Here is a 25,963-nt window from a genome sequence, read left to right on the forward strand (position 1 = left end):
ATGTTATAGAGATGTCGCCTACAAAGCTTCTAAATTTCTTGATTTTTGACGTCACCGATCAAAAGAAGCGAGGAGGCGAGAGGCGGGAAAATCAAACGCCAAAAATAAAAAGGCGCGCGCGCGCGCGCGGGAAAATTTCTTTTCGCGATGCGGGTTTTTTTTTTGCGTGTCTATGACTGCAACTTGCATCGTTTTAGACAATAAAAAAAAATACGACCTTTGGGGTGTCTGTGCCTTTTGAAGTTACAGAAAAGTTGCATGAAAACATTTCATTCAGCACCACTGCACACTGGCTAGAAGGAACTACGTTTCCAGTGCTGTCAACTAAATTGATCGTATCCTCATCTGTTGGTTGTTTAACACACCAAATTTTTCTGATGCCGTTTATTAACATTGATCGCAAAGTGCTTTGGAAGAAATTCTTCCCTAGCATTTTTAGTGCAGCTACATATTCGTCGGAGGCATGCTTGTAAGGAGTCCAGTGGGCACCGTTACCAGATAGTTTAGCTTATCTATATAAGCGCTTCTTTTTGTTTGATAAACGTTTTAGGTTACGGCTATACCACGGAACATCACTATTAGATATGATGGTGAAAATGGGAATGTATTTATTCGTTAAATCATTCACTTTAGCCTCAAAAAATGGCCCAATTTCTTCGTACAGTGCGATTATCAAAACCATTCAAACGTTATCAAGAAAAATGGACAGTTCATAATTAATTGCTTCGAAATTTGCTTTTGTATAGTACAAATATTTTTTTAAGGTTCTTTGGTCGCGACAAGCAAATCTGGAAAGTAAGCAAACAGTGATCGCTTAAGCCAGGCCAGTAACTAGTCTCGGATGTCAAAACAAGATCAAGGGTGTTCGCGACAGATTGTGTTGTCCTTGTAGGTTGCTTAATAAGTTGTGTACAGGAAAATACAGAGCACAAGTTCAAGAATTTATTGGCTAAAGAGGAGACGGGGCCGTATACTGGGCGGTTCAGTGTTCCATGATATACGTGTTCGGAATGTTAAAATCGCCAAGCAGAGATAAAGGAAGCGTGGGGTATTGAGATGAAACTATATTAATTACATCATGAAGTTCATCTACAAAAATTGTTAGACTAATAGGACTAAAACAGAGTTGATCAAAACAAAAAATAGTAAAAATTAAACAAATGCAATGAATTTCAACTATATACGATTATATGTTTAAGAGATTGAAAAAACCTCTAAACCGTGAAAGACGAAAATAAGATTGAAACAATTATGTGATCGCCCATAGGTCGCCGATCAGTGCCTCGTACAGCCTATTGGCGACCTGAGTGATCGAGAGTGTCGCAGTGGTCGGCCTTCCACGATTGGCCGAATGCTGACTCTGACCTGGGCAAAGGATTTCTCATCGACAGAAATAAGAGCAATGTAAGAACTTCGATTTTCGACGGTGTTGTTTGTGTTGGTTTAAAGCGCATTGATTTCCAGCTTCCACCATGCTAATTACAAACACCACCAAACTTGTTGTTCAGAAGGTAATGACGTCACGAGAGGTAACCATGGGAGGGCAACACCCAAACATCTCGCCGCTAATAATCCATTTTACACCAAACAGGCACCACAGCGAAAGTCATAACGGCGCGAGCGCAAGGACCCACCCAGTGCCCCCCCCCCCCCCCCCCCCGCCACCTCACGCGCTCTCGTGCACACGTAATTGCGAAGATCGTCATGTATACTGATTCAGACTGAACGCTGCATAAATACGCGCACGTGACGTGCACTGCACTCGTCACGTGCGTTTCTTCTTCGTCCTCGTCTTTTTTTCGCGCCAACTCGCCCAGCTATCCATTCTTCTATGATAACTGGAAAGTTTGTCGCCATCTGTGAGCGCGTCGGCGTGACGCGTCGGCGTCGCCGTCGGCGTAACCTCATGGTGCATGATGGGAAACGTCCCATAACGCACCGCGGTCACGCGCCCGTTGCATTATGGGACGTTTCGCGTAATGCACCGCGCGGGAAGGGGGGGGGGGGGATAGGGGAGGAGTAGGATGGAGGAGTAAGTGAAATAGGGAGGAGGGGAGGACTAGCAGGGAGGATGAGGAGGGAGGAAGGGTATACCCTCCCCTCAGTACCCTTCTTTCCTCCTCCTCAAGAGCCGCGCTCTAATGCCGTGTTACAGAGTGTTGTAAACGTCTTTCATTTTTTCCTTTCATCTTTTGGTACCTGCTCTCCCCCTCTATAATGACTTCGGGCCCTGACGGTGTGTTCAATAAATAAATAAATAAATAAATAAGGGGTAATCACAGGCGGCCATAACTGAGCCGGTGGCTGCCAATCCCGAGTTGGCGGCGAGTTTTTCCTCTGATTTCGCAACGTGTATTCCACCCCGTCAAGATTGCCGGGCTTAGCAGCCTGTAAGTGTGACTTCTTTTGAAAGTGTGGTGTGAAGAGAATACTCAGTAGACCTCTCCAGAGAATCCCAGCAGACCTCGCGGCAAGGGGAATCGTAGGGCTGTTCCGATGCATGCATGTGCCTAGTGACACACGTCGTATTTCCTGGAAGCGGCAGGTTTTATTATCACTTGTCTTTAAAACCTCATAACCTACACAAGAAATAAAAAAATAAAGCGAACAGAAATGGCAATTATATACTCTGTCTTGCTTTCCTACTGCCTTCTCTGCGTTATAAAATCACGAAGGGTTAAACCAACGTCAACTTCGTCTTCGATTCCGGATAATCTTGCGTGCCGTACATCGGAATTTCACAATGTCTTAAGCAGACGGCGAGTGCGCCAGATGTTTTTTAAAGAAATGTATTGTGGCGTCTAGTTTAACATCTTCGTGTCGGAAGGAAGCTACAACCTTTTCTTATATAATACATTTCTTTGACGCCCTGTATCTTTTTTTATGTTCGCTGTTGTATATTTCAAAGCTTTTCCCGGCATAAAAGGTAGTTACATCGAAGCATGTAAGGTACCCAAAGGGAAGAAAGCACCCTCGAAGTCCATAATTTTGTGAACAAGCAACATGGCGCATAGCCTTCAGCTTCACCTCCTTCTTCTCGCGTTGGTGAGTGCAAAACTTAGTAAATAGTGTTCACCAGCTGCTGAAAAAAACGATTCTGCCACCTTTTGTGGAGAGTATCTTTTAACTGTCTTTGTTAAGAGGTTACGCGGCTTGACCATTTCTATACAGTGAGATTGCAGTTCTGAACAATCTGTTCTCGTTACAACGAACAGGATAATGGGGTAACAAAATGTACGAAATGCCGCCACAGCTATAACAGGAATTTGATATTTGTCTGACGCTTCCGGTAGCAAAGTGTGCTGCATGCCGCACACAACTGATGGTCATCACAGACATAGTCGTACCTATCAACTTTACAATTAAACAGTACTTACCAACTTCAAAATCGCAAGTGTTCATGCTCATGAAAAAACTAGTATCAGCTAAATTTTAGTGGTGTATTTTATGGTTTTAATTATAGATAATATTCTTCAAATACCTCTGAACAGAGAACCCTCGTTTCATAATCATGCGCGCTTCCCCGCCGCCAGATTTGAGGGTTCTGCACGAGTGGTGTAACTTTGGTGCATTTCCGAGTTTGCCACGCGCTTCGAGTCGTTCTAAAGTAAACTCATTTATTGGTTTTCGATGACGCCCATTGATATTTTAATTGTAACCATATGCTTAGTTACACTATCTTAAAATGGTAATTAACACATTTTAGGTCATCATCCGACTTGCATGGAAAATTAGAAGCCTAAATAATGCCTCCCCCCTGGCCGTGTAACACACCTGCACAAAGCCCCTTTGTGTTTATTTTACAATTTGATCTAATTAATCTGTTCGAAATAAATAAAACACCCTGTTTATCGAATAAAGCTAATATTCTGGCATGAAAGTGCGTCATGGAGTAACGCTAAAGCTCTGCGCCAGTTTACTATTTGATCTAAAAGCGTAGTGTTCAACATAAAAAAAACACTGCGCTCATTCTACCAAACCCACAGAGACACACAAATGTGACGATATATTTCTACTTCCGGCTTGAACTGCAAAAGTGATTAGCATATAGAATATGCTGTTTTGTTCTAAAATCAAGCGATGTCCCTGTCTGGCGTTCAAATTTTCACCTCAGCGTGCTTCCTCTTTTATACAGATCCCCATCCAACAATGTAAGTACACACTATTCAGACACGCACTTTACAGATATGTTATCATTCATTACTGCCACGAAACTGGTTTTCGAACTACCAATGTTTGTGAAGAGCTCTAACAAGAAATTTTTTGAAAGAGAAAAAGCTTACTGTGAATTGTTTTATGTTTATTTTTCTATATTTTAGTATTGTTCGCAGCTATTAAAAAACTTGATACATTACCTCCCCCATTCACTTGAGGATTTTGTTTTCGAGGTAAAATTCTATCAGTTGCTGATGATGAAGATTACTAAAACATATGACAACGAACAATTTAAGGCATCTGGATGAAGTAACAGAATATATCAGATCGTTGATGTATATTACAATTTTATAAAAAAGTAAGGTACCTAAAACACTTCCGTGTGGGACTCATAATTAAACTGGCAGAGGTAGAAAATCAGCATTGTTAATACTAAGAGATTTCTGACGATTCATTAGTAATGAAGGTATCCAGTCGATTATACTGTCTTCAATATTAAGTTGGGAAAGTTTCAGTAGTAAACGCTGATGAGGTACAGTGTCGAAAGCCTTGGAAACATCTATGAAAGTGGCACGGGTAGCAAGTGACTTGTTGAAAGTTTTATGGAGGTCAGATGCAAAAAAAAAAGTTGAAAGTTGCCTCAGGTTTTTTCGGAAACCATGCTGACTTGGATGGAGCAGGTTATTTTGAACTAGGCAGTTTATTACGGGAGAGTAAATAATATGTGCTTTACAATTTTACAAGGTATGCTGGTAAGGGATATATGTATGAAGTTCGATAGAAGATCTCGGCAAACATATTTTAGCAAATGTATGGCGTTCCCATGTTTCCAGTCAGAAGGAATATCAGAGGTTAAAGGAGATGCCTGGTATAAGCGAGCTAAAATTACGAAAACTATAGCAATTTCTTTGGTTACAGACAAAACCCTTGGTGATGATATGCCATCAAAGCAAGGGGCAGAGTTAAGGTTCAACATTTCAATAGATTTGTCGGGTATATATATATATATTTATACGCTAGCGGTTGCGGTAAGGCGCCCGCGCAATATTTCCGTCTTTTATCTAGCCCCAGCCTTGTACCTGCTCCACCAGTGGTAACTTTAGTGCACTACTACGCTTCTCACGTGCTCGAAGTCTTTCTGAAAATGACTGATTTAGTGGTTTTCGATGACGCTGAGAAAATTTCTAATTTGAACTATATGTATATTTTAACTAATTAAAAAGTTAATTAACGAATTTTAATTAATTAGCCGACTGATCGTTACGATTAGCCCCCTATACGTATTATGACCCCTGGCCATATAACTCTACTCCACAAGCGGCTATTTTTAAACAATTGTGTTAAGCATAAAAAAACACCCTATATACCGGGTGTTTCACGAAAAGTGGACAAACTCGATATTGCGAAAACTACGCGTCGCAACAAAAAAAGCTTATGTCGTTTTTGGTCGTGGGCCAGGTGCCTATTTAGGAAAATTATTGAAGTCCGGGATAATTAGATTGTTAAATATTTTCGCGTATTAAGGCTGCGGTCCCACGGCAGCCATCTTGAACAAGGCTTTAGTTCAACCAATAGATGGCGACACGCACCTGTGGGGTGGCCGAAACATTGGTTCACAGTGGGATGGCTCGAGCACCATCACGTTCCCCTCGTGGCCTTGCTCGCGCCGCTGCCAGCTGTGCTCAGCTAGCTCAAGTAGCGTGGCCCTGCAAACGGATGTATGCGGAGATGCGGTTCGGCGGTTGTAACGGGCTTTCGCAACAAATCTTACCAAGAAGGAATCAAATGTTGATTGACGTGTTAATATTGTATCAATGAAAATTTCTTCTGTAGGAATGCACGCTCAGTAGACCCAATCTTCCAAGACACCAGTGGAAGCGGACGTCAAGTCGCGATTTACGGTGCTTACCTCAGCATTTTAATGACGACCAAAAATAACGTCCCGAAATATTGTGTTTCACGGGGTACGGCAGATGTTGTAAAGGTTGTTACATTATAGGTTCCCAGAAAACAAACGCCGTTGCAATATTTTCGGAAGTACCGACACACATAATGTTGTAAGTACAGCTTAGGAGGAATATGATGAAAACCATCAGAAGAAATAGGAAGACGTTTATTTGCAATGATGACGCTATGAATGAACGGCGTTTAGCGACGGCAAGTTATGAGCGTTCGGGAATTTATAAGTTCACGTCATTGCTAACTATGGACATGCGTTTTTGTCGGGAGATGGTGTTGCGGTGATGGCCTGATATCGGACGACTCGTGGCAGACGAGCATGCAAGTTTCTTCTCAGCGAATGGTAAGTGTCCAGTGTCAAGCACAACACGTGGCTACCGACGTTGTCGACGTTTCGAACACTTACCGCTTTCGACAAAAGTCCTGGCACCTGGGCTAACTTTCTGGAAAGACTCGAAGTCTTCCTTGAGTCCAACGCCATCATGAACAGTAACTGAGAACTATCCACTATTCAGTCGGTGGGCGGCGAAACGTATCCGCATCTGCGGAGTCATGGACGATGCGTACTCTATGTGGTTGGAAGTTTACACGATGCCTTTCACGACGTCCAAACGCGTCATTGACGTTCTACGGTCTCTTTTACCTACTTTTGCCCTAACGAAAATACTTTTCTCTGATAACGCGCCAAATCTTGCTTCAAACAAAATAAACAAGTTTTTGAAGAAAAAAGAAAAACGGCATCAGGCATCACATTAGTGCGCCATACCATCCTGCAACTAACGGGCAAGCAGAACATATGGTGTGCGAAAAAAAAAAAGCCCTTCTGAAGCTTACGGAAGAAGCAGTTCAGTGAAGAATCGCCAGGTTCTTGTTCCGGCAGCACGCGACGGTCTCATCTTACACGGAAAAAAACCCGGCGAAGCGATATTCGGCGGACGAAGAGCCACACCCCTCCATCTCATGATACTATGGCCTACGAACAAAGAGCGAAAGATTCCCAGATCGGAAGTAATGGCAGTTTATTCGGTCGGACAACTCGTCTACGAGAGGAATTTCAGCGGAAGTCGGGCTTTCCATGTAAAACTTAAGTAGAAAAGGCTCTATGTTGGTTGACCAGGAGGTGTCATCTCTCTGAATACGTTGGATATCAATGCCCTTGAGTGTAAATATAACTAAATCACAAAACTCTCTTTGTGTATTGTGTAACTGCCCATGTATTTCATAGTAGAAGCTATGGTGGTGATTTGTACCTTTCGCACCAGGCTCCATTTTCTTATTTTTCGCCTCATACTCCTTTGCGGTTTAAGTATGCTTCAAGAATCTTTTGGAACGGGGACACTTTACGTCAACGAGGCCATTTGTTCCGAGTAGTCAATCAGGGAATTCTCCTAGAAATTCGTCCCTCCTTTTAACGAATAAGCAGCACTTCTGCACAGTGCAGTTGTAAAGCAGCATCCTCATTGATTCTACCATATTCTGTTGCGGGTGAAGAAAGTCTTTGGGTACACGATACTTGAAACAAGTCTGGCACTGTACGTTGTGGTTCGACACCCACTAATGTCGTCGTCCCCATAGAGCCTCATCATTTAATCATTACCTCATCGCCTCATATTGCTCTTCATCAACAGTAAGTACAATAGGCTATCGCCATATTACAATCCAAGAATTGAAAAATTGAGTTGTTCAGTCCTTCAACAAGTTTATTATTTGTATAATGTTCTTACGTTACATTACCTCGAGACGATCGACGTCCATCGTCGATCTTCAAAGGCTTATACCTGTATATAAATTAGACGCACCAGGCGGGGGGGGGGGTCGGTGGCTGAGTGCATGGTCTAGCGCACACCAGCTCGGAGCACTTGGAGCGAAAGCTCGCGCTGCAGAAGCCACCCCGCCCCTGCCCGTTTCGATCTGGGGTTCTAAACTCGTCAAACACAAAGTTGGGGCCGAAGTTGACGGAGCGCATTGATTGGATAATCGCGACAATGACTTAGCACTTTTGTCGCCGACGTCCAATCAGCGCGCTCCGCGAACTTTCGGCTCCAACTTTGTGTTTGACGAGTTTAGGGCCCCTGGAAGAGCAGCGTACCGGCGTGCGGTCGTGTGTATCAGTACTGCGTGGTGCACGTTAAAGACGCCAGGTTTGCGGTTGTACCGCACTGGCTAAACTGCTCATCTACAGCTGAGAGTCAGACACCCACTAAGGCGGACTAACCTCCGGCTGTGTAAACATACACACAACAATTTCCAATTAGACGCATAATAACAAAGAGCACAGCGTGCCGCCTCTTTCTTTGGATGCCTCTTTTTAAACCAGCGCAAGCTCGCGGGTTCTCTCTTTTGAGACGGTTAGTACGGTCGCACATAAAACCCACGTTTCACCTACCCGGCAGCTTCCTCCTCTCATTATGTGTAGTTGGTTATAACTAAATAAGCTACAATATTAGTGTATTATTCATATTTACTTTCAGTTTCAGTCAGAGAGAAGGAGTTTTGCGGGAACTAGAGCAAATAAATGAGCTGCGCTTGGAGTATCGGCACTCTCTTCCCCGTCAGTGTTGTGAACGCCGCCATTCTGGTGCTTGTGCAGTGCAGGCGCAACTGCCGATCGTCAAGATTTAAAAGTGCGACATCCTCAGCATTATATTTGGTGTTAGGAAGCTCACGTAATGTTGCTTTGCTTTGTCGCACACTGTTTAAAGTTGAGAACGGAAAAGCGCTTCTTGTGATTTCAGATAAAGCTTCAAATAACTGGCAAACATGATTTTAAGCCACAATATGGCCCAGTGTCGCTACTCTGACGCGTAGCTTATTTAATGACACTATTCATACTCTTGTTCAAGAGGCTTGTAATACCTGGAGGGGCCATGACGTAAGCCCCGTGGATTCCACAAGCCACTACCTTTTGACACCTGCCTCTTCCTCATTGTTCCCACTTGTGCCAGTAATACCCTTGTTATACGGGCGCACCTGACTGCAGTTACGCTAAGCCACAGTTAGCGCACAATACTGGCCGACAACATTCTTTGGTTATGCAGTCATAGCTATGGGCGAACGTGCGCTTGAGCATCTTGAGCACACATCGAATCTGTGCACGAGCGCTCTCCACTTCTTCTAAAATAGCTGTCCGAGAGTATAGTTAACTGCTGTTACGCGGCACCACAGTTACCGCACTATACTCTCGGACAGCTATTTCAGAAGGAGTGAAGAACGCGTGTGCACTGTTTTGATGGTTTCTCAGGATGCTCAAGCGCACGTTCTCACATAGCATTGACTGCATAGCCGCAGAATGTTGTCCGCAAATATTGTGCGCTAACTGTGGCTCTGTGTAACCGCAGTTAAGAGCGCCCGTGTAACAAGGGTATTTAACCACGGTTAAGGATGCTCGTGTAACGGGTATAAATTAGCCACGGTTCAGAGTAACGACACTTGGCTATATTGTGGCTTAAAATCATGGTTGCCAGTTACCTGAAGCTTTATCTAAAATCACAGGAAACGCTTTTCTGTACCCCACAAATGTTTAAACAACCCGCGAGAGAGCATTGCAATATTGCATCAGCTTCCTGGCACCGCAACTAATGCTGAGGAAGTCGTACTTTTGGATCATGACGATCGGCAGTTGCGTTTGCTCTGAACAAGACCCAAAATGGCGGCGCCCAAAACAATTTTGGGGAACGGAATGCCGATACTTTAAAGCTCATTTAGTGACTCTAGACATAAAGTGAACTCGGGTGCATTATATTCCTCTTCGTCTTTATTGTTTATTGATTTCAATCATATCGAATAATGAACACATTATATCACGCTACACTTGTGTAATTATTTTCTTAGATTTATTAATCGGACCCAGTACTTAAACCATTCATCTATCGATAGTAAATCTTCCAATATATTTTTTAAATGTAAAGGTAAAAAGACACGGAGATCGATGATGATACAAACGCCAACGCCGCCCTCGGAAATTTTTTGAACACTAGATATCAGCAGTTTGTCTGCCATCCGCCAGGTAGCGCGACAAAACACCCAAACAGTTTTTAATTGTTTTTAAAATTAGCTAAGCTCTACACCTATTAAGAAACCAAAGCAAGATCATTGTGCAAATTGAATACATCGCAATGTATATCTATTCCAAGCAATAAATGTTATTAGATGCCAATAAATCTGTTTGATGTCCAAAAAAGATATGCATCAAAAACAGGTAAGTTTGAAGGGCTCCTGGAGCGTTATGACTTTGAAAATGAAAAAAAGCCATCGTCCACCTCTTGGGCAACCATTGTAGCTCTAAATTTTATAAAAGATTTTGTCATAGCTAAATTATTTCCTCAGCGGCATTTGAAGTACCATGACTCGAAGCACTAAAAAGTGCTACGTTTGATATAAAATATCTAAACAAAAATATTTTACACAACATTAATCTTTTTTTTTTGCATATTGCCAATTATAAGCACTACATCTGTAGCTAATTTCATTGCCCTAGCGCTTGTCATTAAAAATATATTAGTGCTGAAAAATGTCAATTTTAGGGCAATATTTGGAGGGATGAAAAAAACAAAGTAGTGCAAATACCAAAAAAGTGTATCGTTAGATTCTGCTCCGACATCATCTTAACAAAACTGCTATATTGGAACCGTGCTATCTTTAATGGATCGTTCATGAAACATGAACTAGCGGAGCAAGTGAGGGTCCGCGCCATCATATTCTCAACGCTACAAACACGCATGAACAGTAAAAACCAAGACATACATAATATCAAATGAAAGAGGATTGCATTGCCTTTCGAATGACATTAATCGCAAAAAACAGTATTTAAAAGGAGATGAGTAATGACCTGCCAAAAAGTACCTAAACTGCCACATTCAGTGGGACCGTGGCCTTAAGGGCATGGTTTCAATTAGAAAATTGCTCAGCACCATCGAAAAACACTATATCAACAAATTGCAGAGCGATAGAAGGCACGCGAAGCATTTTACGGCTTTCTGAAGAACCGCACAAATTCGACGGGTTTTTAGGTTTCGGTTTGCAATCGCTTGTCAGCCCCGACGGCACCGCGCCCGGCAGAGAAATTGTGCAACCAAGCTCTGCTGTGCTTTTCTCGCGCAACGCGGCAGAGGCTGGTTGCATAGATATGAATATATGCAACCAGCAGATATATATATATATATATATATATATATATATATATATATATATATATATATATACAGAATTTCCTGGTATATATAGTGAAGATTGACAAGTGCAGCCGTAGTAATGTTGTTAACGCAGAGGGGAAAGAGTGATGATTTAATTTATTGCATTAATTTTAGGGGAAGCAAAGGGGAAAGAGAGCTGGCAAAAAATTGGGCCAGCAGTGGGGATAGAACCCGCAACCTCCGCCTATGCGGGGCGATGCGTTAACCAATTAGACCGTCCCGGCCACTGGCTTCGGCGGATGATTAGATCATTATCGCGTTCCGCCACTGCTAGCTTGGTACCCGCTTGACGAGTAGAAACTGTGGCGCGCCCCTGAGTTCCCCACGAGCCTCAAGTCGATCTAAAAAGAGCTGATATAGTGGTTTTCGATGACGCTCAGTAAGTTACCAATTGGAACCATATGTCTAGGCCATGGGCACTGAAGAAATCAATAGTAGGAGGCTAGTTGCGGAGAACTGCATGTTAAGGGGAAAGTTTTCAATTACCTTGACTTAAGAAGTAATAGAAGAAATTGTTATGTCTGATGTCCCTGTGCAGTCGCTGCTTATCTACGCAGCAAACTCAAACTTCGGTTTTTCGTGGCATCCTAAATTTTGCTGAAGCCAAATTTTTAACTTTTAAAAAAACCTTCTATGTTTGTTGTTTTTCAATTGCCGCTTTGAGGACTACGGGGCTTCTTTTCAGGTTCTAAAAAAATGGAAGACGTTTACAATCTCATGTAATGCCGAATTAGAGCGCAGCTCTTGAGGAGGAGGAGGGAAAGATACAAAGAGGGTATGCCCCTCCTCCTTACCTCCCATTTAGGGGAAAAGTATCCGCTAAATTTAGCGGGGAAAATCTTCCGCTAAGTTTGACGGGGAACATTTTCCACTAAATTTGGCGGGGAAATTTTTCACTAAATTTATCGGGGAATTTTGTCCGCTAAATTTGGCGGGGAATTGTGTCCCCTAAATTTGGCGGGTAATTTTTTCCGCTAATTTTAGCGGGGAATTTTGTTTGCTAAATTTAGCGGGGAATTTTTTCCGCTAGTTTTAGCGGGGAAATTTTTTCCGCTAAACTTCGCTGGAAAGTGTTTTCGCTTAATTTAGCGGAAAGACTTTCCCGTTAAATTTAGTGGTGAAAGTTTTTTTGCTAAATTTGGCAAGGAAAGTTTTCCGCTAAATTTAGCGGGAAATTTGTCAGCTATATTGAACGAGCAAATTTACCCATAATCCAGCGCGCGGTTACGCCGACGCCGACGGCGAAGGCGACGCCACTCAAGTTGGAAACGGGCGCCTAAGATTTGTACTCTAAAAAATTTATTGACCTTTTTACTTTGTTTTAAAAGTCGAACTTTCCGCACATTTAGCACCCTTCCCACTCTTGGGCCCTGGAAGTCTAAACGTGCAATATACTTCTTTTCTTTCTAGGCGGCGGCCGTCTCATTGATCTCGAAGATATCGTTTACAAATTCCTCCTGCTAAATTGCACTAACAATGAAAGGCTGGTAACTTATGATGTCTTTGGTGATAACAAAACACGAGGCCCCCATCCCGAACAAGACCTTTTTAAGTATGTTATATACTACATTTCTGGCTCGAATAACGAACGTCCAGTCATTAAATAATAAAATTATTGGCGTAACAAGATTCAACGGCAACCGCTTTTTATTACTGCTAAAAGAGAACAGCCGTGCAGAATTTCCCGGTATCAAAAATTTAATCGGCCCACGCAGTGACTGCATTCCCAGTTTATTTCGTCCAAGGCAATAGGCGTAAGCCACGAAACCCTGCAATTAATATTTGATTTCGCAAGTAAAAATACTTTGATCGAATAAAGTCAAGCGCAGTGTAAATCGCTCACCGCTAGCCGGAGGTCTTGGAGATACGACGTTGAAACCCACAAACAAACATTAACTTCCCAAATTCCTTCTAAGAAAGACTGCATCGGTTCTTCGCCGTTATTCAATTGACCGGTCGATTTGTGTCGTATTTTGGTGTCAAATTTTACATTATTCATTACTGATTGAATCTTGCAGTACACCACACTATTGCCTTGCTACCTAGCAGCTAATGTTTGTGTTTGCTTATAACTGAAGTCTACTTTTAAATTGTGGCTCTAATGTGTGTACTAGTCGAGGACACTGAGTTTGAGAGTAGCGCAAAGACCCTTACGTTCGCATTGAGTACGAGCACGCAAGCCCTCAGCGAAACGCTGCGGAGCGCGTCAAACCAGCGCTTTTAGTACAACGGAATGCAAACGCATAGGATGGATGGATGGATGAATACGCCTGAGCCCATTGGGTCGGGCGGTAGCTTACGCCACCTAGCCATTTTGTTTTACCATTGCATGCGGTGCATACGCAAGCACACGCAGCGCCATCTAGATGTTTCCATGCAAACTGCTGCAAGCAATCTGAAACCAGTATTTGGTCCAGCCAATCTAAGTCCCGCGCCGTCCCGCGTGCGATGATGCCAACGAGACGGGAACGCAAAGAATTGCTGCAAGCAACCATGGATAGTGAGCGTACGTATGTAAAGCTCGTGGCGTTGCGTGAGTATAAAGCAGGGGTGGCCAGAGTGGAATTAGGTTAAAACCGCGGATAAAACTACAAAAGTTTAGAGCCGACAAGAAAAAAACAAAAGGAGGGGTGTGTGTGTGTGTGGAGGGGCGGGGGGGGGGGGGGAAGGGGGCTTACTTTTAACAAGGAACAATATGGAGAGAGCAGTCCTTTTCAAAGAAGACAAGTATAATCGTCGACTACAACAAATAACACCAGGCATGCATAATGTTTCTCAACCGCTAGGCAAAAATAAATGTATGGTTCGTTATCCAGCCACTGTCTCCTGATGTCCGTTATGCGTATACGGTTCGAAATTCTTTCTCGAACAATAAAGGAAACATGGCCACCGGACACATCGGTGTGTCAAAAAGTTTGTGCAGCTGTATGTGCGTAGTGTAGTACAAAGCTGCAAAGACTGAGTTTTTCTTTCTATTTTAGAACTTTGTTTGCCCTAGGGACACAGGAAGGGAAGAAGGGCACTCTTACCAGGGAGCCGCGAGCCGCACTTAGTCCCACAAAGAGCCAGAGGCGGCTTACGAGCGACTGTTTGGCCACCCCTGGTATATAGTATGGGCAGTGTGGATCTTGCGACCCTAACGCAAACGCACAGCACTTGCTTTTTCTCATATACGCAGTGTAACAGCTCCGGGGTCGTCCTTGCTGTCGGGCTCCGCTGGAGCCAGGCGCCGACCAGGACATCAGGCAGAAGGAGCTCGGAAGCAGGGCCTCTTTTGACAACGGGTTTACTCTACATTTGTACAGGGTCGAAAAGCAGCATCAGAAGACAGGAGTCCCGAAGAAGTCCGCTTCTTTTAACGGGACGCGCTTCCCTACATTCCCCACGTAGGGATTTCAGCTAGCTATGTCAGCTCCTCCCCCACACACAGCGACACACCCTCGTGTCCGCCCACAGACGCCATCAACACCATGCAGATTAGCTGTCCCAAAGACGTGTCCGCTTGTCCCCCGAGGGGTCGGCGGGGTCGGCGCGGCGCGCATCCATGATTGCTGCTGCAGCGGCTTCCTCTTCCGAAGGGAAGGTAATTGGGTGCGGGGCGCCCGACGGGTGGGGTCCACCTGGGAAGGTCGGGAAAGGATGCATTGACCTCGTGGGCCATTGTGGGATTCCTGGAAGGCCGAGTGGCTGGTCTTCTTCCCACGTCGGCGGGCCTCTTGAAAGGACGCTGTCCAGCACCCCCGTCTCGCCGCCGCCGCTTGTCCTTGGGCTTTCGGGAGCCCAATGGGTTCTTGGAACGTAGTAATGCCTGGACGTTTTCCCACGTCTGCTGGCTTCTTGGAAGGTCGCTTGGACGCCTGTCGGTCTCCAAGACGGCGTTCGTTACAGCTCCTCCACGGACGGGAAGATCTCTGAAGGGGAGGAGTTTCCGCTGCTCTCCTGAAGAGATCAGCTTTGAGGTCGTCGAGAATGGCCAACACCCCAAAGAAACACAGACCGCAACACACAAATCCAGTAAGCGACGCCACCCTCTCCGCAATCACCAGGCCCGCAATCACAAAAATTAACTTGGCAAAGTACAGCACGTCCTCGTGGACAGGAAAGGTGACGTTTTTTCGCGCCACGCCATCCTTGCAAGTTTCCCAAAGCTTGGTCAGACTGGGATCGGCCCTCTGCTCTTCGATGAGCACTACCTTTGTTTCGGAGACGAGCTGTTCGAAGCCTTTTGAGGTAGGGGCTAATAGCACCCCATCTGTCTGCGTCAGCTGCTCGTCGGGGGTTTCCCTGTCTAACGCGGAGCTTTTCTCGCTTTCTAACCCTTTCCTCGTCTCTTTAGGGCTACTCTGCTCTAAAACCCTTACTGGAGAGTCTTTTAGATTTCCCGGGCTAGAATCGTCATAAGCAAGCCGCGTGGACACCTCGTGAGCTTTAGCTCTTATGACTGCCTGAACGAGACCCTCCCCGAGGCTTTTGCCCTGCTCTCTTAGAATCTTCTCTGTTCGGTTAGAAAACAGGTAACGGTACTGCGGCGGCAGTTTGTCCGAAACCGCCGCCTCAGTGCGAACCTCTCCGAACGGACCAGAAACGAGGACATCCGCCACGGGAAGACACACGCTCCCTTTGTCTAACACCGACTTGATCCAACTACACTTTCCATTGTAGTTGGCTTCGGTGACATAAGTAGGGTGAACAAGGTCAATGGTGGCTCCACTGTCGCGCAACACGCGGCATGCCCTCCCGTTTACCGTCATGTCGAACAGGTACGGGCTCAGGAGCTCATTATTCTCCGCGCACTGACTAGCGTAGGCGAAAACCACCCTTGGTTTAGTGCATCTTGCAGCCATGTGCCCCGTCTCATGGCAGTTGAAGCACGTTATAGGCTTCCTTGCCTCGAATGCTTTCTTCTTTTGCCTATCGTCCGCGTCACTGCCCTGGGATGCTTTCGTTTCCTCATCCCCCCGATTTTCCTCAGTATTCCTTCCCGTAGGCTCTCGCCCTTTCCATCCCTTTCCGCGTCGCTCGTCCCAGTTTGTCTTTTCGAAGGTTTTCCCCGTTCCTTCTTTGTTGTTTCTGCGCGAGCTATACTCGTCCGCGAAATCCGCGGCCTTGTAGACGGAGTCTACATCTGTTTTGTCTTGAATCCAAGTCCGCATGGGTTCACTTAGGGTCTTATAAAACTGTTCCAGCGCGACCACCTCCAGAATCCTTTCTTTGTCGTCATACGACTTGGCTACCTTCATCCATTCGATAAGATACGACCTCAGTTCGTACGCGAACTCCGCGTAGCTAGCCTCCGGCTTTTTGCTCACGCTTCGGAACTTCTGTCGGAACGCTTCCGCCGACAGGCGGTACTTTTTGAGCAAACAGCCCTTCACACACTCGTAATCGTCCGCCTCTTCCGCAGTTAGCCTGGCGATTACCCCGGCTGCCTCGCAGGGCAGTACACCCAGCAACCTTCTCGGCCAAGAGTCCCGGTTAAAACGGGCCCTTTCACATGCCCTCTCGAAGTTTACAAGGTAGAGACCCATGTCCTGTCCTACCTTAAAAGGTTGTATCAGCTTCGACATGTCATAGAGATTTCGGCTGCCTGCTACCTCCATCTCTGGTCCTCCGTTCGTCTTCCTCAGTTCCACCTCTAGACGAAGTTTTTCAAGTTCCAATTCTTTAAATTTTGCATCGTCTTCGTTTCGGTTTCTGATTCGTTTCCACATTACCTCAATTTCATCGTTGTCAAGACCCTCTTCCTGAATAGCCTTAACGAGCTCCATTTTTTTCATTGATGTGCCCGCCTCAACCCCAAGCTCTTCACACAAATCGAGCAACTCCGATTTCAGCAAGCGCTGCAGCTCCATGTCCGCGACCTATCTGGGCGGCAAACTCTGCTCCACTACCAAGAAGTACCAACTTCAAAACTTCCAAACTTTAAGGTAGTCCCCACGCCCCTGCAAAAATTCTCAACTCTATTTTACAGGCCTGGCGAAAGAGAAAGGATGCCGTCACTCACCGGACTCGGATCACGGTCCATGAAATCTTTCGGCGCCGCCGCTCACTGGTCGTTGAACTCGATCCCACCGGCTGCCATCCAGTTGTAACAGCTCCGGGGTCGTCCTTGCTGTCGGGCTCCGCTGGAGCCAGGCGCCGACCAGGACATCAGGCAGAAGGAGCTCGGAAGCAGGGCCTCTTTTGACAACGGGTTTACTCTACATTTGTACAGGGTCGAAAAGCAGCATCAGAAGACAGGAGTCCCGAAGAAGTCCGCTTCTTTTAACGGGACGCGCTTCCCTACATTCCCCACGTAGGGATTTCAGCTAGCTATGTCAGCTCCTCCCCCACACACAGCGACACACCCTCGTGTCCGCCCACAGACGCCATCAACACCATGCAGATTAGCTGTCCCAAAGACGTGTCCGCTTGTCCCCCGAGGGGTCGGCGGGGTCGGCGCGGCGCGCATCCATGATTGCTGCTGCAGCGGCTTCCTCTTCCGAAGGGAAGGTAATTGGGTGCGGGGCGCCCGACGGGTGGGGTCCACCTGGGAAGGTCGGGAAAGGATGCATTGACCTCGTGGGCCATTGTGGGATTCCTGGAAGGCCGAGTGGCTGGTCTTCTTCCCACGTCGGCGGGCCTCTTGAAAGGACGCTGTCCAGCACCCCCGTCTCGCCGCCGCCGCTTGTCCTTGGGCTTTCGGGAGCCCAATGGGTTCTTGGAACGTAGTAATGCCTGGACGTTTTCCCACGTCTGCTGGCTTCTTGGAAGGTCGCTTGGACGCCTGTCGGTCTCCAAGACGGCGTTCGTTACAGCAGTAATAAAACTTTCTACTGTCAGCTCATGTGTACGGTGCTTGCAACGCGTTCAAGCAAAGTCACAGGAAGCAGTATTGTAACTGACAGTATAAGAAACGCTGAGCGTAACGAGTTCGCAGCATCCCAATATCGCGCTACAGCCAATGAGATTTCAGCATTAGCCGATAAGAACGCCGAAGGGCCAATCACGAAGCAAGAATCGTGATCATAAACCACGGCCCGCGCTTCTCAAGCTGACAGTGAATGTAGGCTTTCACTGCATCGCTATGAGCTACAAACTAAAATTGTATGTCGGTATTAATCATCCCAAGATCTCAACCGCGATCACAATTGTGCTCTAAACAATATTTGGCTTCAGTTTTTGTAGCGCAGGCTGCGTGGCGATGAAAGCTTTAGGCGACAGCAGCAGAATAAACTGAAGGACGCAGTTTTTACCATGTAATCTGCATCGTAATGCGGGTGTTCTTTTCTGTTGCTTGAAAAAAATGTATGAATCCTTTTACGTCATAAAGGATAATATAGTCAATGCTAAATAATTTGGAATAATACTTAATATCTTTGACTTTGCTATAGAGATCAACCTTCACTAGAATAATAAAAAACTATAACCATGTCCCTAAAGGGATCAAGCTGCCGAGAAATGCGCCTATTCTTCAATGCAGGAACCCACCTGTGACGATTGAAGTCGGACCGGTGACTTACGGCAAGGCTCAAGTACAGTCGCTACAGATTTCTGCTGTTTATGTACAGATTTTTCACAACAACCAGACTGGTGAGGTAGGTAAGGCTCAGATATCAGAGCAAGTAGAGCACGAAGACGAGTACATCTGGACCGTAGACAAGGGACTAGAGTTCACTGCTAAACTCACGTTCAGTGTAAACGTTCCACTGGTATATCAATTCAGCTCAGAATTTTCAACATCAGTGAAGTCGAGTACTGGATCCACAACGGTCGAAACACGCACAACGAAGCAATGGATTAAACAAGAGGTAGAAATACCCCCTTTATCCACCATTGAAGCCAAGTGGTATGTCAACGAAGCAAAAGTGGTGCGTACAATTCGACATCTATAATGAACCAACCGTTTAAATGTTACAATGCGAACACGCTATAGGTCTAGCTGCATTGTTGGTTGGACCACCCTTCTAAGAAGTGATCGCTATAAAATTTGCACAACGGCATTTTTTCCGAATAAAAGCAAAGGAAAAAAAAAATGAGTTTTGGGGTAATTATGTCATAAGACGCCACGTTCGAACTTAATCCTCCTGGATGTATTATCGTATTTTACGTTACTGACCGGTTAATATTTTGTTTGTTTACGAAGCGTGTACAAGGGGCGAACTATATTGATTAACAATTTATAATTTGCTTTGCTGCAGATACCGGTCACTTACTGGTATGTGCCCAATAATATGTCCATCCTCTCGACAGACTTCCCCGTCTAGCCGCGATTTCTCTGGCTCCACCTCTGTGGCAGCCTTTCCACGCCCTGCCGGAGCCACGTTTTGGGAGCACCTGACACCCAGGCTCGAACAGCTGCTTCCATTTTATTAATGGCCAAAAATAGTGTCCTCGTAGGTAATTTTCTTTTATTACACCCAACAGATGATAGGCACTGGAGGCCCGATCAAGCCATATCTATGCGCGACCAAACGTTTGACTGGTCGTACAGCCTGCCAAGAAGACAGCGGAGTCCGATGAGACGCTGGCGGATCACGCCTTCACGCGAATGCGCACGACGCTGTGATTGACCGGCACCTGGTCGGGTTTGGCCGTCTTTGTCACACGTCGTGCGACCAGTCAGACCTTCGATCAGGCATGGGTATGGCCTGACCTGGCTCCCAGTGGTTATCACTTGTTGGGTGTCATTACAAATCCCATTCTAGGATGTTATTTTGCGGTCACTGATAAGCAGGAAGCAGCTGTCTAGGCGTGGGAATTAAACACTCCCAAAAAGTGGTTCCAGCAGACCATGAAGAGGCTGCCACACATGTCGTGCAAGGGCACTCGACTCCAAGAGGAGTCCGCCGAGAAGGATGACAGATATGCACAGATTTCTAAGTTACCGGTGTCTGCAGAAAAAAAAAATGTAAATAAATAGTTTACTTTCCTCTTACTATGGTTATCAAATACACAGCCAATCAGAGCACAAATGATTAACCTACGTGCAGAAAGCTTAAGAAAATTTGGAGAGATACAGTTTAACCATACTGGGTAGCTAAACTCAAGCATCGCACAACTCTCAACGTAAAAAAAAAAAAAGAAACGTTAGTCCAAAATTAGCATTATAAAAAAAAAAAAAGAAAAATTCGACTGAATGCGAATGCGCAGTGGGAATGCATTCAACGTGGATAATCTGTGGGTCCTATTCGCGTCACTAATATTTCCCGACATAATTGCTGGTTCTCGAGTGCAGAGGGACCACTGCCATGTTTCGGTGTGAAGTTACAGGTACGGGTGCAGAGCTAATGACTTAAGAACTGCATTTTAATTTGCTAAAGCCATGACTATCTGAAGGACGTGACTATTTCCGTGGCAATCATTATTCCCCGGGAATTGTGTTAACGTTCTCAGTGCGTCTTTTACTTCGCCAACATATTTCAGTTAATCGGAACTGAACTCAATCAGCCGTATTCACCATCGTGACTAACTAGCGCTGTTTAAAAGTTAATAGCGCATCTACGTAATCGCAAGCTAAGTGAAAAATCAGCCACTACGGAGCTACTAGACCCTGCGGTAGTCACGAGCAGGAAGCAGGCGAGTCATCCTTTTCGGAGGTACATTGGGGGATGGAGAAGGAGCCACCAAGATGGAGATCATAACTGGGATATATAAACAGAGAGTAGTGGCCCATAGTATGGTGCGGCAGCTTGAGAGACCGAGCCTAATTTGTCGTATCTTGGTACCTCTTATTAGTTTGATTTTTTGCTTCTTTTTGAGGTACAGCGCATTTGCATAAATCTCATTTTAAAAGAATTTATCTTCAAATCAAATACTTGCATCGGTCAAATTAAAAAGAGCCAGAGATTTCATATTACTCCTGGGGCTTTACTTCTCCTGTATGGTTCCATGCGTAATAGCACAGCCCGAAGGCTTCGTTTTGTGTGAGCGACTTTTGACGTAACAAGAGCAATGAGCGCTCACTGAAGCAAGGCAGCATTAAAAAAAAAAATGTTGATGCTTCTGAGGAGGAGCTCCTACGTCAAGGATCTGAAAAGGCAAGGTCTTAAAGGTTTTGTTTTTTCTGATTGCTTTCTTTTTGCATTTTAGATGGTCAAAAAGGCGTCGGGCTGTGTCCAGTTTTATTACGGAAAATAAATTATCATTCTACCAGCCGCTAAAGTTGTCAAATTTAAATATAAGGCCGAACTCTCTGAGCTTAATTTAAAAAAAAAAAATTCTTAGGGTTGGAAACTTTTTCCCCAAAATGAGCTATATGCGTGTACATTCCCTTTTTTATATGTTCATTATTTATTTATATTTTCTTCACGGTCACCGCGACAGTTAAATCCGCTAGTTCCAGATATCAACCAACATACCTTAACGCCTCTGCGGTTCTGGCTTGCGCACGCAACGAGGGAAATCATTTTGTGTAAGCCCCTAAGTTAGTCAGCCTATGTGGGCGTAGGTGTCTTAGTTGTAAAGAGAAATTTAGCTAGTACAGTACAACCGCTCGCCTCGAATTTTTAACATGCATCACGTAGTAGTGATTCACGACGGCTGCACAACATTACAGAGCACGACGCAAGAGCGCCGACATTAGAGCGCCACGACCTTAGCGAACGCGACACGAGAACGCAGCGAAATTATCTCGCGTGTCATTAGAGCGCCCGTCACGAGAGCGCACAACCAGCCCAGCGCGAGTGGCCCGACCCGACCGACCTCTTGTTCGGACATCGCGTGTTTTATGTGAAATTGGCGCGGATTTTCGCCGCGGCATTCAGGAAAGACATTGCGAAATGAGTCGACGAAATTTTTGCTTGTGGCAAACCAAGAAGTGTTGCAAAAAGCTGACAGCAGAAAAAAAAGAAGAAAACATGAATATTTGTTTTGCCCATGTCAGCAGAAAAAAAAAGCATTGCAGCCATCTAGCTTCATTAGTTCTTTGGTTTTAATTGATAAAGTTCACCACCGACCTCACGAATTTCATTTTAAATTATTTTAAAACGTTCAAAAGGAAAGAAGCATCGTAAATACTGCCAAGAATATACCAAATATATGCTTCCCCGTATTCTGGGGTTTTTAAGATCAATTTTGGGAAAGGAGCTCTCGTGCCAAGTGTCATATGTCAACCATTCATATTGTCACAAATGACAATATTAAGGTTTCTCTGTATCCGTCAAAAGCCTGGAAAGCTCGGCATCCAATAAAATTGCCCTCAATTTTCCTTCGATGTGTTTTTTGCTGAGTTTTTTAGCGGTGAGCTTTCTTCATTACAATCATGGACGTCACAATAGTATTTACAATTATGTAAGAGACGTCTAAATAGCCACCTAATAGATCGGAGCTTAAATACTGCCAAGAATAAACCAAATATAGCAAAAAGTAAACTATTTCTAGTATATTCGAGAGGCGCACCGCAGCACCGCGAAGAAATCTTAGACTCGCTGCTCCACCCAACTGGAGACATTCCCTGTACCCGTGTACGCCACCCCCACTCCTCGGCCCCTTCCTCTCTTCGATGTGAGTGAAGAATTGGTAAGAAAAAGTCGTACCTGATTTTTTTTTTTTTTTTATTAAAGACATATTTAATCCATCGATAATCCAAATCCTCCGATCCGAAAAGTCGCACAATTTTCTTCTGTCTGCATGTGCCACACATTTGTGCGGTGTTCGCTCAACTGGTTGTGCGCTCTCGTGTCGCGCGCTCAACTCATCGTGCGTTCTCGTGTCGCGCGCTCAACTGGCCGTGCGCTCCCATACACGACCTATCCAGATCAGAACTGGCAGGGCTGCGTTTGTGCCCAAAATACCCGAGTTTCGCAGCGCAAGCGTTAGTAAAATGGGGTTCAAATACCTGCTTGTTCAACTACAACAGCTAGAACTTCTACTACTACTACTACTACCACCATAACTACTAAGGATAGTATTACTACTAATAATAATAGTAATAATACAATACACATTTATTTTCGAGAGCTATATTCATCACGAAGCAGTCTGGTTCATCAAAGCCGAGAAAAGCTTGTGTGACTAAACCCATTTAGGTAGAATTCAGGCACCTAGCCAGCGGATTTTGTTTCGCGGGGGGGGGGGGGGGGGGGGGGGGGTGTTCGCCCATGACAAAATGCTGTATGAGGGGAAGGGGGGGGAGAGGAGGTCCCAGCAAAATGGAAGATTTCGGGGGGGGGGGGGGGCCCGGATGGGCCTCCCCCCTGGCTACGTGCCTGGTAGAATTAGTAACATAGTCGGTCAAGAAAGAAAAAGTTAAGATACTAGAAGACTACAGTAAATGTTCACTTCAGTAGTACTGATCAATATAAATCATTAGTAAAAATATCGTTAATGTCAAACGCACAGAGACAGGAGAAAAAAAGTTGAACTTGGTTAGTCCGTATGGTCACCGGACATAAAAAAATAATAATACTATTAATAATAATAATAGTACATTTATGGACACATCGGGACTGTTGAAGATGGATATGTCTAGAGGCATATCAAGGCCAGCGAAGGGCTTGTGTGATGACACCATAAAAAAGCGGAAATATCCGTACAAATGCTAGCTAAAAACAAATATGAGGCGCCCGTAAAGGGGGGCTTTTCGTCGTCTTTTTCAAATATCTGCTGCTCCAAGCCTTTCTAGATGTGTCCCCCGACGTTCCAAGACAGTAAGTGCTTCGTTAACGCTGGAGGTCAGCGTTGATAGGAGCCATGGAGAAAAATAACGCATTTTGATTTGATTTGATTTGATTTTTGAGCCTTAGCACTGAGCCGAGTCACACTCTCAACATCGGATAAACTACATCTATCCCCTAATAGCCCCTTCCTCTGGCAAATAGCGAGCGCTCGGCACGCACTTGCCGAGCGGATTCTTGTTTCCCTCGATGAGGGCAATCTCTCCACGTGCCGCTTGAAGATCTGGAGCCAGTGGGGCGCTCGCCGAGCAGCTCCAACCGCTCCGTGGAAAAATGGCGGAGCGCGTCGAGCGGTCCGAAGTAGTTCTCCGCGCAGCCTTTTTCGGAGGAGTACGATCTGTAGTCGTCACTCGCAACGTTTCAGTTTCGTTATCGACATTCCCGCGGGGGAGTGAAGGAGTTTCGCGGCTTTTTTGTTTCGATTGCTGGGTGGGCTGTCTTGCTGTGCTGGCTTTCGTTCCCCTCGTCATGACCGACTCGCCCGAGCAAACTGCGGCGATGACATCGTTGCAGTTAATTTCAGGAGGTGTAATAAAACGCAGTGACAGCGACGAAGATACCAGCTTAGCTCCAGCTCGAGTGACGACGAGGCAGCCGTTCTCGGCGAAGTGTTTGCCGAGTCGTTTGGCTGGCCAGCGAAGAGGCCCAAGATATCGCGTTACGTCGAAGGCGTTGTGCGCGCCTATTCGGATGAAGAGGTAGATAGGTATGTCGTTTGTTCGTTTTGTGGTCTCTGTAATGTAATTGGAATAATTAGAAGACAACACGCCAAATACTCCGCAGAAGGAAGTCGCTTTTGGAGATGACGATCGCTCGTACAAGTACTTCTAGTTGTCTTCATCGGGCCTATATAACTGTAAGGAAAAATAAATTCTGTCTTAATGTCGGGGTCACCGTTAATCAAGTAGTGAAAAATCAATTTTCTTTTTTTCTTTTTTTGTCAAAGCATAAAGTTCCGATCAGAACTTCATGCTTTCGGCAAGATAGCGATGGGAACCGAAACTGTTCGAAAGCGAGAGCAGACGCTCTGGAAGCGGTGGCGTTGGGAACGTTACGCTCGATTTGCTCCGCAGCGCGTGCCACTGGGATGGATCACGTGATTGATCCCTCACGGAGGCCGACCGCTCGACGACCGCTAGCGCGGAGCGCTCGGCATTTGCCAGGGGAAGGGGCTCTAAGTCATTTCAGTCGCCTTTTGAGTCTCTCGGGGTGACTAGGCCCTAAACATGATTGGTGAATACCGAGTGCTTACTTAGCTGTGATTACAACTTGCCACGTGATCATTCTAATCGAGGACGTTGGTAGTCAGCAGTTAAATAGGTGTAAGTCACGTCCGGTGAGTAAGGTTGATTGTCTTCGTTCGTTTTCTATACCCGACTAAACCAATCACGTACCGAAATTGTGCCGTGGTCCTCTCTTTTTTGTTTTTTGTGTGCGATTGATTTAGTCGGTGTTAGCGTACCTACAAAAACAACGAGCGCCGTGACGGTGCACTTTTGGCGGGGCGTGATTGGCCGCATCGGCTGCGTCCGGTTTTAGTTGAAATCGACCATATTTTAAGATCAAGCAAACATTTTGCGCCATGGTGGCTTGATCGGGGTTCTTAAACTGACGAGTCAGTCGAAATTATCCATATTGTTGTTTTCAATCTTTCTTTTTTTTACTTTTTAGGTGGTGCCGTGGGTATTAGACATCACCTTGAAGGGAAACGTTGCAGCGTTGTTTGAAAAGCCAGGCAATCAACTAACCTGGAAGTACATCCCCGTAAGCGGGATTGAACATGAACACATCACAAAGAACGGATCTTCCGTCTCTGTCCAAGCTTCAGGGCAGTTTACAGCAACCGTTGCTCAGAGCTATCACCTTTCTACCAGTGAGAAAAAACTAACGCAGCGCACTGCGAGATTGGCTAAATTTATTTTTGAGCAAGTGGATGAATGAACCGTAATAAAGAGGAATAATACAGTCCTTCAATGAATAAAGACCGAAAAAAAAACAGTT

General features: G+C 45.3%; 1 protein-coding gene across 1 annotated transcript; it reads left to right on the forward strand.

Annotated features, from left to right (window-relative positions):
* Nucleotides 1–2,896: 2,896 nt before the first annotated feature.
* Nucleotides 2,897–25,963, forward strand: LOC120841903. The gene is made up of 5 exons (XM_040212905.2): nt 2,897–3,045; nt 4,136–4,151; nt 12,717–12,858; nt 18,769–19,156; nt 25,634–25,963. Exons 1-5 carry the CDS (start codon nt 3,004–3,006, stop codon nt 25,901–25,903), a joined length of 858 nt encoding a protein of 285 aa, XP_040068839.1. The 5' UTR covers nt 2,897–3,003; the 3' UTR covers nt 25,904–25,963.

Source organism: Ixodes scapularis, unplaced genomic scaffold (genome assembly GCF_016920785.2).
Source record: "Ixodes scapularis isolate PalLabHiFi unplaced genomic scaffold, ASM1692078v2 ptg000720l_1___fragment_3__unscaffolded, whole genome shotgun sequence".
In the NCBI taxonomy this organism is placed as follows: Eukaryota; Metazoa; Arthropoda; class Arachnida; order Ixodida; family Ixodidae; genus Ixodes; species Ixodes scapularis.